Below are 15,832 nucleotides of genomic sequence, written 5' to 3'. Positions count from 1 at the left end.
TGTGTGCACATCATCTTCCTGGAGGAGAGATGACAGCAGGATACGCTATCGAAAGAACTCAAGCCAACAGAGGCAGTGCTATGCTCTTGGCGATGTTCTGCTGGGAAACCACAGGTCCTGTATTTCACGTGGATGCTACTTAGACACGTACCACCTGCAAACATAGTCTGCTTCCTCTGTTATGGTAAAAGCTCTCTCTGCCAGGAAGGAAGAAAATTGCAGTAGTGTAAAGAATAAAATATCTAACTGAGAATGAAAACACAACTTTAAACCAGGAGAATCAGATTTATGTTCTATATGTCTCAGTTTTCAGTGTTTAAAGTTGTTGTTCCCGTTTTGAGCACTGTTTGATTAGGTTCAGACTTTTAGGGGTCCTACTGTCTTTCTGAAAGGTTTAAAGCTTTTATATGCATTTTTTCACACCATAAATGCTGTGCATTAAAATGCAAAGCAGTCACTATTCTTAGGGAAATATTTTTATGGCAATTAAATTAAGGCTAAGTTGCAGTTTGGGTTAAATAGCGTTGAAAAGTCATCTTAGCTTTGAGAAAGATTCTCTCTACACAGTCTTCTGTTTGGGAACGAGACACAATCACTGAAATGTAAATGGCTGTAATTCCTTTCCACATTAAAAGGGTTAAGCTATGCAAAAAGACATCCTTCTGGCTCATTTCAAAATCTTAGAACTTACTTTCTTCCATTTTTAATAAAGATCGTTTATTGAATTGTTTTGACCGCCTGTCCTCTTTCCCACAAACTGTCCTTCTTAATCTCTCTTGAATCCTTCAGTTATGAAAACTTCAAAATGACAGCAGTATGTCCTTAGAAGGAAAGCAGGAGATGTCTTAAGACATTAAGGCCTGGATGACCTCTATGTTCCTGCTTCTTAATTAATATAAAGCTGCAGTTATAGTGCTTGACCCTTAAAAATGTTAGAAACATGATGTCTAACCAGATGCTTACTCTGGATGGCATTACCTTGACCTCCAGTAACTCTGTGAGGACTCTTGCAGTCGTTTTAGACCAGGACATATATGTAGGACTGCTTTCTTGCATATGCTCAATATCTCTAAAATTAGAAATATCCTGTCTCAGAGTAATGCTGAAAATGTAATTCATGCATTATTACTTCTTGGCTGGACTACTGTAATTCATTATTATCAGGATGTCCTGAAAACTCCCTGAAAAGAACTCAGTTGATCCAAAATGCTGCAGCAAGAGTCCTGACAGGGACTAGAAAGAGAGCACGTTTCTCCTATATTTGTATCTCTTCATTGCCTCCCTGTTAAATCCAGAATCAAACTTAAAATTCGTCTCCTCACATACAAGGTCTTGAATAATCAGGCTGCATCTTATCTTAAAGGCCTCATAGTACCACATCACCCCATTAGAGCTCTTTGCTCTCAGACTGCAGATTTACTTGTGGTTCCTGTTTAAAGTAGGATGGGAGGCAGAGCCTTCAGCTTTCAGGCCCGTCTTCTGTGGAACCAGATTCCAGTTTGGATTTGGGAGACAGACACCATCTCTACTTTTAAAATTAGGCTTAAAATTCGAGTATTTATTTAGGGCTGAATCAGGTGACCCTGAGCCTTCTCTAAGATACGATACAACAGGCCTAGACAGCAGAGGGCTTCCCACAATGCACTGAGTGGTTCTTGTTTCCCTCTGTTTTCTTTTTTTCCCCTTAACCTAAGTGGCCGTGGCAGATGGTTGCCCCTAGCTTGGTTCTGCTGAAGATTTCTTCCTGTTAAAAGGAAGTTTTTCCTTGCCACTGTTGCCAAGTGCCAAGTTTGCTCACAAGCGGTTGTTGATTGTTGTGGTTTTCTCTGTTTTATTGTAGAGTCTTTATCTTACATTATAAAGATAAATACAATTTAACTGAATTAAGCTGAACTTCTCAGGCCTGTTACTTTAACTTCAACTACCTCATAAAACAAGGTTACAAGCTACAAATACAACAATCTGCCTCATCTGTCATGTGTTTTTGTGTTGTGCCTCCCAACTGCTTTACTGACATAATATACTTACTAAATCTTTTGTGTCTTGCTTTATTCCTCACTATTTAACATGTAGGAAAGTTCACATATGTAATTAGCATTTCCTGTCCACAAACTCTTACAGAAGCCATCTGGTCTGTTTTGTGTTTGCCTGTGCTGCTGAATTTTAGTTTTATCTACTATACAACTATTCAAAAGCCTATGCACAGATTGGATGGTAAAGCCAATTAAGTCAGAAAGGAAATGACGGGGACAGAGGCAAAAATTCTTTGAACAGCAATCAAAAAAAATAGATGATTAAGGGCAACAACTGACTGTCATTTTGCGTGTTTGACTGGAATGACTAACTGAGAGAGACACAGATGAAGGCAGAGTGCACCTGTGCTGTGATGTGCCCAGCGGGAATCTGGTAATACATCTGCTATAATTTCTACAGCGCCGGGAAAAAGCACCCTTTGCTCAGGACAGCTGGTTTCAGTTATTCACTTTAATGGAATTTGATTCATTTAGCAGAAGCTAAAGGTGTTATAAGAGCGATGGTGGAAAAAGCTTAAACTTGCCCTTCTTACCATTAACAAGCGTGGCATTAAAGGGAGAAGGAACTGAGAAAAGGACACAAAATGAAAGACTTTATAAAGAGTTAAATATGGCTCTTTTGTTTTGTTTTAATTACCCCGTTATTAAGAAACAGCGGGACTGTTAAACACCTGCCGTTGCCAACATTTTTGCTGAGTGACACAGCTGATGTTTTTATTTTGCACATTGAACAGGCTCTGTGTTTGTAATCCTTTCGGGGCGGAGCTCCAACCATAAACAGTCCACAGACGGAGAATCGTATGAGGCTCGCCTGTGAGATCAGTGTCGGCCCGAGGGCATCGATGGGCATTTCCTCTTTGTGCCTTCTTCATAATGTCGCTCAGAAATGTTCAGGCCCACAGACAGAAAGGTTTTACATAAAGCAGACAGGCAGATGGAAAATGCCAAATAAAGAGGAAGAACTATGAGCATGAAGCGCGGGGCTAGCAGTTTGGCCAGACTGAAAGGTCTTTTTTGGTGTATCACTGTTAGCCCTGGGGCATTATTTGGCACCCCTGCCCCACCATGTCCTCCTACTCATATGTCACTCTGCCAGGGGGTCCCCCGCCCACCTCTCCAGAGGCCCTGCTGTAACTGTGCTAATGCCAAAAATATCCTCTGCTAATGGAGGGAAGGTAGAGGGGACAGATCAATAGGAATTATCAATGACATTGTTAGCTTCCTGCAAGCTAACTTATTGTTTGTGCCCTGAGTGTCCGGATTGCCCAGAGCTATTTTTCACCAGATTGATTCCTCTGTGAACAACAAAGATGCTAAAACAAAACCCCAAAACATGATTAGGCTCATAAAGCGGATTTGACTGATGATTTTTTTCTTATAAATTTAAGTCTGACATGAAAATTCCTTTATAATGCCACATTACTAAAATAAACTGGGGTGCACTCCCCATCCGAAAGGCGAAAACAAGTTTTATTTGCTTACTCTGGTCAAACTCAAGCTCTAAATGCCAGATTGAGACAGATACAGTGCACATGATTGGAAAAAAAAATCAACAAATCCAGAGAATGAGAGCAGGTCAGACTCTGAGACAGGTCAACCTGTAATTTGACACATCTTATGAACAGAAGAGTGTCCAAAATAGAATGATTCATGAAAAATTCATACAGATGATATAAAGAAGGGAAGAATAAAGTGTCAAATAACTGCTGACATTTATACATTCATGCTTCATAAACACTCCCATAAGCATAAAAGCCTTGTGGTTTGTAGAAGCCTGTCCTGGAAGTGTACTTAAACTGACATTACACTTATGTGGTAAGTAATTGTATGTGGAGCACTGTAAAGACATAATTCTTTATTATAATATTAACTGTGTTTCTTGGCAGGTCAAAGAAACGTTTCTTGATTAAATCTGTGGAAAGCGTCTTTTCTTGCTTTTAAAATGTGATCATCTTTGTGGGGTTTGCTTATAATATTGCAGCTTTCCATAAATCTAGAAAAGTTGGGTTTTGTCTTTTTATTCCTAGAGAACAAAACATGATGATTCAGTGGAAAAGGAAATGAAATCTGCTGCGTGACAGCAGGTCACCGGTGCTATGGGACACAGTGCAGATGGTCTTTATAACACTTCATTTTACTGCAGTACATACAGTCAGCAACTTTCAGAGTCAATGATGTCATCTATGTGCTGAATTACACAAAGCATCATATAGTCCTAGCATGCTGCTGTTGCAGGTGAGCAGCAAGAAGGAATAGATGAGCAACTTAGGCAAAGCGATGCACAAATTTGGCAGGTTTTGTATGATCTCTGATAACGATACGCGCAATAAACTAAATCCTGACTAAACTAACGTTTCTTTGTTTTCTGCATGTGGCGAGGAAAAGAACAGGGAAGGAACACAAAACAAAATCTCTAAGTAAGCTCTACGTACGACTGACATACGTAGCAGACATATGATGGTTTCTACAGGCAACGATCAAGATCTGTGCGTTTATTCTCTAAAATAGCAGCACAGCTAATACACACACGCACACATCGTCAGGCTCCCTGCAAACCTCCAGAATAAAAGCAGGCCAGATTGTTTTGTGGGTACGTGTGTGTGAAAATACTTAGGACGAATACTTCTACAATCGATACCCTCGTAGTTTCTGTAGTAAAAGCAAAAGGGAAAATAATCAATAGGGACGGCTCACTGAGACATAATGTAATAGCTTCATTAGACATCTCCTCCCCCAGGTTACACATGTACATATAAATATAATAATAAATATAAAAGCCTTGTTTTCATGTTGTTCACCTGCTCGTTCAATACAATGCTTCCCCAGAAGTACACAAGAATGTTAAACATTGCACACATCTAATTGGTAAATGGACCTTTTTACTACAAGCATACAAGCGTGTACCGTACAATACATCATGATGCTCTCTCTCTCTCTCTCTCTCTCTCTCTCTCTCCTTTGGTTAATCTAGCACATTCAATGTAATGACAGAGCTTTCAGTGATACACCATACAAGCATGCACAGAAGTACACAAGAATACTGGAAATAACACGCATCTAATTGGTAAATGGACTGGTACTTATAGACCTTTTTACTACAAGGATACACCGATCAGGCATAACGTTTTGACCACTGACAGGTGAAGCAAATAACACTGATTACCTCTTCATTGTGGCCCCTGGATTTGAGCGAGTTTAATAAGGGCCAAATTATGGTTAGACAACTGGGTCGTGCAAAACTGCAGCTCTTGTGCAATGTTCCCAGCATGCAGTGGTATGTATCTATCAAAAGGAACTGATGCTTGTGGGATCATTAATTGATACAATATACAAGCATGTACTTTTATAGAACTACACAAGAATACTGAACCCATCTAACGCACATTTAATTGTTAGATGGACTGGTACTTGAAGAGCTTTTTGCTACAAGCCAAGGGTTTTCTATCATGGATGCACTCACCCTACGGTGGATACATCAGGACCAATTTGGGGGTTGGTTTATTGCTCAAGAATACTTGGACTTGCAGGCTGAAGGACTTGGACCTCTACCTCCTGAGTCAGAGCCTCCCCAAATTAAAATTTTAATACATGAACTTCTGATTAGAGGAAATCTCTGACAGGTTTAACAGAACTTGCAGCCATTTTTTAAAACCTATCATCACATTAAACATGCTGGGTTAACCAGAGGAGTGAAATAGAGCGCTATGGCACATCATAAATGTATGAAATTTAGAGCAAACAGGAAGATGAACACTCGTAACTTTTGATCGGATGGCTGGACACCTGTCCAGAAAGGCTAAGCCTACCCCGCCTAGTATTATAGGACAACACAACCCTCACACACTCACAAACGGCACACACATGCATAACCTGTGTGTCGGTCATTTCACTTTACTCCATCTAGCAGCTAATCTGTGCATCGCATGAGAAAAAATCCCAACTGGACAAAGATAAATCAGTCTGTGCAGCGCTGATGGCGTTTTGGTGACACACAACAGAGAGCAAACAACATGTTCAAGCCCTGTGAAAGTGAGGCTCTAAGTGTGCGTGCGTGCTTTTATTTGGTCATTTGTTTGCTTGCTCATGCATAAGACATTGTAGCTTTCTGCACTTCACAGTGTCTTGGGAAATTACAATATACAGGCTAAGCGACACTCCATGTAAGTGCAATGCTGTCCGTGCAGCACATCCGTCCTACTCACATACCAGTAGGTATATATTACTGATTACTGCAGAGGCTGTAGTCAGTGCATGAATTGTACTCTTTGTACAGTTATCCTCTTAGGTGTTAACAGCAAGCTTCAGTGTCTCTATTCATTCAACCCCCACACCTCCTGAGAATTGCCAAAACACTTAGCACATTTGTCTTCAAATATCAAGTTTCATACCGCACACGTGTACATACACATTTATACAAACTGTGCACATAAAAACAGATGTGTCAGACATATGAAAAATACATAAGAACACGACAAAATATAAGCAAGCCCTTGGAAAAATATTTGCACAGGAAACTATTAGGATTGATTTTTTTTCCTCCAGGTGCTTCAACGCTTTACACTCTGCTACAGCTTGTGAATGTTTTTTCCAGGTCCTTACCCTATGTGTGTGTGTGTGTGTGTGTGTGTGTGTGTGTGTGTGTGTGTGTGTGTGTGTGTGTGCGCACGCCCTTACCACAGTTAGGTAATGTCAGTCTGGACAGCAGTTTGCGTGCTCCTCCGTCCTCAATGCAGCGTAGCTCCTGAATGTCTGCTTCCTCTCCTAACCACAGTTTGATCCACATGTTCTCACAGGAGCAGTGGAGAGGGTTTCCAGACAGGATCCTAGAAGCACACACACACACACACACATTGAAGATCTGTGAGAAGCAGAGCATAGCAAAGCACGAAAGAGTAACAGACATTTTGGAAGATTTAAGAAAGAGAAGAATTGTAACTGTTCGACACCACTAGTGTTAAATGTTTCTGGGATTTGTTTTTTTTTTCTTTTTTTGTCACATTACAAGGTTTTGCTACTAACATCTCTGCATGCTCTCTGTGCTGTTATTTAGCTTTTAAATCGGGGGAAAAATAGAAACGGGGAAAATAAATCTAAGAATAAAATACAACCTCAACCTCCTGGGTGAACACTTTTGATTGCAAAGGGATTGGACAGGTTGTCTGGTGGGGGCCAACTTGTCTCCAAACAATCACAGTCTGACTCAGACTCACTGCAATCACTCTCAGACAGATTGCCAAAGGGTTAAAGATAACTTCCATGTAATTTATAAACACAGACAGACTGACTGCTCTGCGACATGTTTCATTGCAACAGGCAACTCAGTTATTGTAGGGTTTTGTCTTACTATACAACCAACCGGTTGCGTTCCAATATAAACCTAAGTTTGTAGTTGAATTACTATCCCGTAACAACTATGTCATTATTTCTGACTCTCTGTTTCAAATTAGGATCTGACTGGACTCTGAATGCAACTAAAAAGTCAGCTCCTCTTTAATCAAGAACTTCTAAAAAAAACCATTTTCTTGCTTGAGGAAAATTACGGACTAAATAGAACTATGAACCGATGAGATTAAAAACCTAAGATGCTATTACAGATGCTACTGTGTGTATTTGTGTTTATCTAAAGACTCTCATAGTAACTAGGAGGTAAACCAACAGACACACACAGGGATAGAAAGACTGATAGCAAAGGTTCCTCTGAACTCACAGATAAGAGATGTTGAGGTGTTTGAATATCCTCCAGGACAGGGATGACAGGTTGTTATCTTTCAGATTCCTAGAAATTAAATCAAACATTAGGGAAGAAGACAGTGTTTGTAGCACCAAAGCAAAGTAGTGGATTGTTGTTAGGACTAATAGCACATGTCTGCTTCTATCTACACTAATAAGCCTGTATTATATTTCTCATTTAAAGTTTTCCCCACACATTGTCACAGACTGTCACAATTAACCTTAAGTGTCGCATTAATTAAATATAATAAGTATCAAACTAAACTTTAATTATATTGACTCTGCATCACGGTTTGACTATCAATTATAAATCTTGTTAACCTGTAGCGGACTTCGTTTTTCATCAATCTCACTGCCTTCACTGGCTTTTCTTCTTACTTATTCATTTTCTCTTCACAGTGTGACTTGTTCACATTGCGTTGCAAAGGTACACATTTTCAATCGAAGGGAAGGAATAAACAGCATGACTTTTTACTCACAAGTACTGCAGTTTAAAGTTGTTCTGAAAGGCCAGCTTTGATACATATGTTAGCCTGCTGTTGGTCACCGTTCTGCCACAAAACAAAAGCAAGAACATCATCAGTATCTTCATGAACATTTGTCTCACATCACAAGCCAGGCAAGACGAGGATATGTGCCAGCAATAAGAACCTGGTAACCCATATTCTGCTCTCCTTATTGTCTTATATGACCTACAAACCACAACCAGGATATATATATATATTAACACAACACTTTTTTTAGAAAGTAGAACAATTTAGGTCCAAAGAACTAATCAAATGATGAACATTTAGAGATTTAAAAGAGGACATGCTTTCTGTTATTGGCTGTCCAATATAGGGATGTCTGTGATGCAAACTGACAGAGACAAACAAAGGTTGTTTTTCATATTAAAATCTTATATCAGTCTCCCTTTCTGTTAAAATGACGTTTATATAAACAACTCCAATAAAAACTTCATCCATCAGAGCTAATCGAAGCTAATACACTGGATCCGCTGGGCATAGTGTAAATGGTACCCCAATAGAAATGCTTTTATGTACATAAAAAATTAATATTAATACACAACAGGCATTACACAACGATGCTATAACGGGATGCATAAAGTCTTTGCCCTTTATCAGTTAAGGTGAGGCTGTAAGACAATATTGCCGTTTGGTGCGATGTTATCTCCTGCAGCTGATGGTGTGGCATCACTTGGGCTGAGTGTTTAGTCATTAAAAGTGTGAATCATAACAAAATATTGTTGTATGACTAGTCAGATCACACACTATTACATTAACACAGCACAGAGTGTAAGTGTTTGTGCAGCGTGTCTTAGACACACGGGACATTTGTTTCAGATAGAAGCTTAAACACAGCATTTAAGACTTCCTGCATTTATAGCTGTTTTCCCATGAGTCCAGCCACAATGAAAACCATACAGCACACTCACTGTGGATATGTGCTTTGTGCTAATTTGCTTGGCAAATGGGATACTGGTTGAGAAATTAGGTAGCGTTTTCCTAACAGATTTTATCTTCAGGGTAGAAGAAAGTGGTTGCTAGTGGTTATAGTTTTTTTTTTCTTTTAAAGAAGCAAATTAAGATAAAGAAGTGCAGAACTGGACAAAACACTGTGTGATGCAGTGATAAACGCAACAAGGCTGAAATAAATGAATAAGACTAGTAAAAAAGAGGAGAGAATGTACATAGAAATGCTGCCTATTGTTTGGGTCCAACATTGGACAAGAACACTTTAAAATAATGCAGACAGACCTCAAAGGGTACACGGGTAATATAAGCCATTAAAGACTCACAGGTTCCTGAGATTCTTGTAGTAGTGCAGGTCTTTGTCGCTGATGGAGGAGAAGCTGCTCTGGTTTGCGATGTAACTGTCAAGAGAACCAAGCGTTGGTGAGACGGCTCATTTGTTAACAGGTGGAAGCATAAACAGAAGCATTTCAAAAAGTCAGAGGGACCAAAATAAAATAATAATGAAAAAAAAGGACTCTGGAAAGCGTGCAGGTGGTACGTAGGAGATGGGGGGGGCAGTGAAAAAGGAACAGTTCTCGCCTCTTTTCCTCAGCAGCACTTGTGCATGGCACTTGATTCTAGAGCCAGCAGGAGATGATTGTGGGCAACTCCCTTGGGTGAATGAATTTAGCTGTGCGAATGTGTGCTGGAAAGCAGTATATGCGATCTTTGAATATCACAGCTTCGGGGTCGGATTTCTGAGAACATTTAGAGCTAAACAAAAGCTCTGGACAGTCTTTCCCATCAAGGGAACACACTGTAACAGTCACAGCACCGCCCTTTGTCCTGCACTTATTGCACATACTCCCTTGCTAAATCACAAGGTCAGTAAATAATGTGTTTTTTTCCAAGGGGGTAGACAAGCAGTGAGTGAGAAAAACCATCTCTATTGATTGATTTGTTGAAGGCTGTAGAAATGAAGGAGCAATTCTTTTGGGAAATATTGCAAATTCATCAGGTGTAACTTTTAGTTCATGTTTCTCAATGTATGCCATAATAATTACATTTTAGTTGATGCAAGTGAAAAAATAAATGAGTTAGGACTGAAGGGACAGCACATGGCCTGTTTAGCAGGGGGGTCCTGGTGAATTTAGGGGGTTGCTACCATAGTAGCACTGGTCAGTGTGATTGCTCTAAATTGCAATGCAATTGGTTTGGCTTGCATATAAAGTGGATGTTGTGTTTACTTCCGATTACTTAGTGTTTTGCTGCCTGTTTTCTGCCCCTTTGGGAAAAAAAGGGGGGGAGGGGGGTAGGTAACATAGATACAGGTGGTTAAATAAGAATATAATTCCTTAAAATAGTACACCATGCAATCTGCATGTCTGGGGTGCTGCAGAAAACCTTTTGTGCACAACACCTATCCTTTCCTTCCCCTCATTTCCCATCACAATCCACTAGAAAAAAAAACGTAGGGAAAAAAATCTGGTGATAATGAAATGTATCTCTCAATAAGGAGCACACTGTACTACTAAAGCCTGACGGCAGTGATGCATGGACAATGTGACAAAATGATTTTAGTGGAACGAACTCGTTTGCGATCGGAAATAAATCACCAATTAGTCACTCGGTGTCTGCTCTTAAAAAATAAAAATAAAACAAAATAAAATAAAATAAACACCTGCAAAAGAGTCTAAAGGGGAACAGCAGACAGTCTTGATGAATAATAACGCTGCTGTCAAATAACACAAGTGTGCACATGTTTGACGAAGCCGTCGCTGAATGTCTGTTTTAGTGAGCTGGCAGGAATTTAACTGAGCTTTTAAATAACCATTATTATACCCACATATGTGCTTTAGCCTCCTTTGTCTGTCGGTGTAGGGGTACAAGCGTGAATATACAAACTCTGGGAAATTTCTGTACGCGTGGTTATGTTTTCAGTATTTAAGCAGGAGGGCATTTTCTGTGCGTAACAAAACACATTGCCATTTATGATTGTCTGTATTATCCAGTCATTAGCACAGCCACCTCCCTGAATCCCCTCTAAAGGATATTTTCTTAACAGATGGTGACTAAGTATGATTTGTTTGGAATTCTGAGCATATACATACCGCAGGCTACACATTAGGGCACAAAAGAGACATCACCGCAGACTGTGTGAGCTGTTACACCCATACAGCACATCGATTTCTGACCAGTTGTTGAGGATTCAGATCAACTGTCATAAACTAAGTCCAACCAAAAACGGCACATACGACAGGGCGCACGATGACCTACAGTAGGTTTTTTTTTTTTTTTTTTTTGGCAAGGTCGTTCGGAATTAGCAGTTCCACGGTCATCAGTAATTTGTCTGTTTACATTAGCCAAGCACTCAGTCAGTGCTTTTCACCACACTGGCTCATTCAAAGAGCTTCCAAGGCTTCTCCAAGGCCGCCGATAAAAACTGTTTATCTCCGACATAAGTCATTACCAACAAGGCCGTTTATCTTTGCCAAGAAATATGCTGGCGCAATTAAAAACCTTAATCTCCCGTTTAATTTGTCTCGGCTGCAGAGGTGCCTCAGCTCATTTTCAGGCCAAGTGACGTTTCATTAAATGTGAGTGGAAAAAGCTCAAATACAGCCCGGAGAGGAGATGATACAGTACATCTAAACACACACTGAGATTTATGGCATCTTGCGCCCGACCAACCTTAAAGAGACTGCCAGCAAAATGTTGAGTCTGACAAGAAAAACGTCACTTTTCTTTTTTTTCTTTCTTCAGCATCGATTCTCTCCGCCTGTGTGGTTCATTTAGATAGCCTACACTCATATAAGCCATCTTGGGAAGTGTCTGTGCTAATATTTGGACTGTAGTGTCTGGCGTCTCCACACAAACACGAGCACGTACGCGCGCAGACTGAGCTGTCTATTTGTTAGAATAAAGCCCATCAGCTTCAGTTGCATTTCATTTCTAAACGAGCTTGTTTCCTCGCTGGTGCCGAAAGACTGATGTGCCCCTTGATGCCAAAGAGTCTGTTATGCAATGTGGGTTGCACTTGATGCCTTTCTGAGGCAAACCCTTGCCAACGAGGAAAGAAGTGTAGGCTGTCGGTTACTTAAAATCCTACCTGAAGTGATATGGATTTACGAATTCGCTTTAAAATTCATTCATCACATCAGAAATAAACAACATTTGGGCCGCTTTCTTTGCTGACTGTGTATCTGTCAGCTCCCCATACAATTGGCTGAATAGGGGTGAAGGATGCCGTTTCTTTATTTGGGAAGTTCTGGGAAATGTGGGCCGCTGGAAAAGGATAAAGTCGGGAAAAATATGCTGATTTGCCCCTGATGCATTAGCTTCACATCTCTCCGTGAACCGGTGCTTATGAGGGAAACTCACATGTCGGTGATGTTCTCCATCTCTGCCTCGGTTTGCAGGACGGGGAAGGCATTGATACCCCGCTCCGGGTCCACGCAAGAAATCCTGGTGCTGCTGCAGGAACAAGAAGAGGGGCATGCCTCGGCGGACATCCACGGATCACCCGAACCTACCGCCACCCCGACTACCAACACCCACCACCACCAGCAGCAGCACCGCCACGACCCAAACCGTCTCCCCGGCGAGGAGAGAGCCCCGCTCCCGGGTCTCAAGGCGCTCATCTCGGGTGCCGCCAACTTCAGCTATAAGGCTCGCTGAATAGCTCCACGGCCCGGCCCAGGTTGGCTGGGATCAGCCCCGGTTCGGCCAATAGAGGAGAGGAGAAATAAAACAAAATCCGCCGCTGAGATGGATGCAGGCTACAAAACCATCGACCTCTCCGGCGATGACAGACTAGAAGGAGAGAAAGGGGTGGGAAAAAGAGAAAACCGGAGAGCGTGTAGTCCCTTCCCCGTGTGATTCCTCCAGAATCCCCCAGTCAGTCAGCCAGTTAGTCAAAATCTCACTGCCACACTGGCAATGTGTGCCAAGGAGGATCGCTCTCGCTCTCCCCCTCTCTCTCTCTCAGCTGACAAGCACCGGAACCTCCTCCCGACAGAGTTGTCGTGTGTGGAGGGTAATTTTCGGTTGTTGTTAGTGGTGGTGGTGATGTAGGTGTACAAAATGACAGTCAGAAGGTGAGCACCGCACCTCACCTTCGCCGGGATGAAGAGGATGAAGGAGCATCAATGCACGCCGTGAATAAACATCACCGATGCCCTCTTAGAGAACCGGTTCTCGTACCCTGCTCTCAGGAAGGTCCGGGGGAAGGGTCAGGGGAAGAGCACAACTGTTTCTTGCTCAAGGGGCACATCACCAAAGCCTGTGCTCGCTCTCCACGCGTGTTGTCTGGTTAATAATTTATCCTCATTTGGTTTAGTTAAGTTTCCTTGTAGCAAGATGTGAGCGTCCTTATCTGACATAAAGAGAAAGACAGAGGCGTGGAAAGACCTGTGCTCTGAACAGCTTACTTAATTTATCCGCTACCTGGCTTCAGATCGTTGACTAAATGAGATACAAGGGGCTATCAATTTAGAGGCTCTAATTGTCGTAATCATTCTCATCAACACTGTTGCCATCGTTTTTATGATTATCATCTGGCTGTAATACTTCTGGAACGGTACACAGCTAATCAATGAAAAACAAAGCTGTTTTTCGCAGTCGCTTCCTATTTAATCCTCATTCGACATGTTAGAGTAGCCGACTGTGTTTAAATATCCTGGAGCTTTATTTCTAACTGAGCTGAGAGATGCTTAAAGATGCAGGCTGGATGTAATATGTACAGAGAAAGAGTGAGCAATCACTGATCATCAGGTCTTTAGCTGGCATGTACTTCACCTGGCGTCACCATATTAAATCATTAGGCCATATTTCATAATGATCAGAGGCTCTCAGCCAAACCAGACCTGAATCAATAACATGTCATCTTAGAGTGCAAGTTATACGGCTGTATGCCAGTCACCCTGTTGCTATAGGCCAGATCTCCTTCAGCTGGATGAATTGCTAACATAAGAGTTGGTCTCTCCCTGCTCTCTACAACTGGAGAACAGAGCTACTCCTCCACAGTCGTTCACCTTATAAGTGAGAGACAGAGGATGACAGAACATCTGCCTGCAAGCAGCAGAAGCCCCAGCACGCCACATCTGCGAGGCTCCCTCTCCTCTCCTCTCCTCTCCTCTCCTCTCCTCTCCTCTCCTCTCCTCTCCTCTCCTCTCCTCTCCTCTCCTCTCCTCTCCTCTCCTCTCCAATGTTCCGTCCCCCATGTGCAGCTCTAATATGACGTTTGTGCTGACGCACAGGCAGTGCTGCTGAATAGAGGAGCGTAATTATGGAGCCCTGTTTGTGTGCAGACCAATCTGGTGGGTGTCTGCCTCACAAACTGGGGTGTATGCACTCTGCACAGAGCAACGTGGGTGTACCAATTAAAAAAAATTGTGTCTGACAAAAACAGAATATTCAGATTCCTCTCTGCTCCTTTACAGGATGCAACCTGTGTTACAGGTCTGTGATATATTAATAACACCAGGCGAACCGTCTGTCATCCTCAGAATGGGTTTTCCATACAGCACTGTGCGCCTACCACAGCACACAATACATTTGGCTTCTTGTGAATCAGCATGTTTCATGGTTTAAATCACCACTTTCAATGTATTTAAACTGTACGCGCATAAATTGACATTCAAATATGTTAAAGGTGTCTCTTTGGACGTTTCATTTGGCAGCCATACCCCTCTGGCAGTTAGTATAGGGTTTAATCCATGTCATATCTTGATAACCCTTTGCCAAAAACGAGCTTCTTTGAATAAAATAAGCAGCTTATCTAGAGTCAGACTTTAATTATTGAAATTAGATGGGACATTCCTTTAAAGTACTTTCTTTTGGATGAGTTCTGCCTCACAAAAAAGAAAAGAAAAACACATCCATTTGCAAAATGTTAGTGGGTGAGTCATAAATGAATCAGCTCTAGAAATAAAAATCAGAGATGGCATTTAAATATATAAATCTGTTTATTAATAAACGATGAACTCTGTTTGAGGCTGATGTATGTGCGCATTCTCATGATGTCATCCAGCTCCCCCCATAACAGCATGGCATCATGATGTAAAGATCTTTGCCTCTGGCTGTGTGGAGACTGGTGAATTGCATCGGTTTTCATTCATTATGCTCACAACTATTTTGTATCTTTACAAGTATTTGCAAATAACCATCAAACTGGGGCTACAAATAATATTCAATTAATCTCTTGATGGGTCCATTTAGATACAGGATTAGATTGCTCCCAGAAATATCCACTTCGAGGTGATGACAGTCGAGTATACAATCATCACAGTCTCCCCTGTGTTCCTTTCAGATCAGATGTTGTTGAATCCCAATCGCCTATTTTATCGTCACAGTCATTCGTTGTTGAGTCATAATTGCTTTGGCCGCTGCTTTGCAATCATGTCGCTCCATTAAAGCCACCTGTGCTGCTTCCTGTTGTTGCATCATATTCTGTTCTTGGGTTTTCTTTGACTGAGAACACAATATGTGTACTTACGGCTGTTACCTCAGGTTTGCACAAGATGAGGAACAATGTCTTGTCATTTTCAAGTCCAAACTTTTACCAGAACTTGTTACGGTTTATTTATTTGGGACCAGAAAGGGGCTGATATGCTG

At 41.4% G+C, this 15,832-nt stretch overlaps 1 protein-coding gene across 1 annotated transcript in view; it reads right to left on the bottom strand.

The window, feature by feature from the left end:
* ntrk2a (neurotrophic tyrosine kinase, receptor, type 2a) overlaps nt 1-13,924 on the bottom strand; it is a 106,430-nt gene extending 92,506 nt beyond the window's left edge. The window contains exons 1-5 of the mRNA XM_082554569.1: nt 12,599-13,924; nt 9,562-9,636; nt 8,243-8,314; nt 7,741-7,809; nt 6,708-6,856 (exon numbers count right to left, since the gene is read on the bottom strand). Coding sequence (XP_082410695.1) covers nt 6,708-6,856; nt 7,741-7,809; nt 8,243-8,314; nt 9,562-9,636; nt 12,599-12,858 — 625 coding nt within the window. The 5' untranslated portion in view covers nt 12,859-13,924. The remainder of the gene's footprint in view (nt 1-6,707; nt 6,857-7,740; nt 7,810-8,242; nt 8,315-9,561; nt 9,637-12,598) is intronic.
* Between the last annotated feature and the right edge of the window lie 1,908 nt (nt 13,925-15,832).

This window comes from Aulonocara stuartgranti (assembly GCF_965226115.1).
Source record: "Aulonocara stuartgranti genome assembly, chromosome: 12".
NCBI classification, from domain to species: Eukaryota; Metazoa; Chordata; class Actinopteri; order Cichliformes; family Cichlidae; genus Aulonocara; species Aulonocara stuartgranti.
This window is presented reverse-complemented; position numbering and strand designations above follow the sequence as displayed.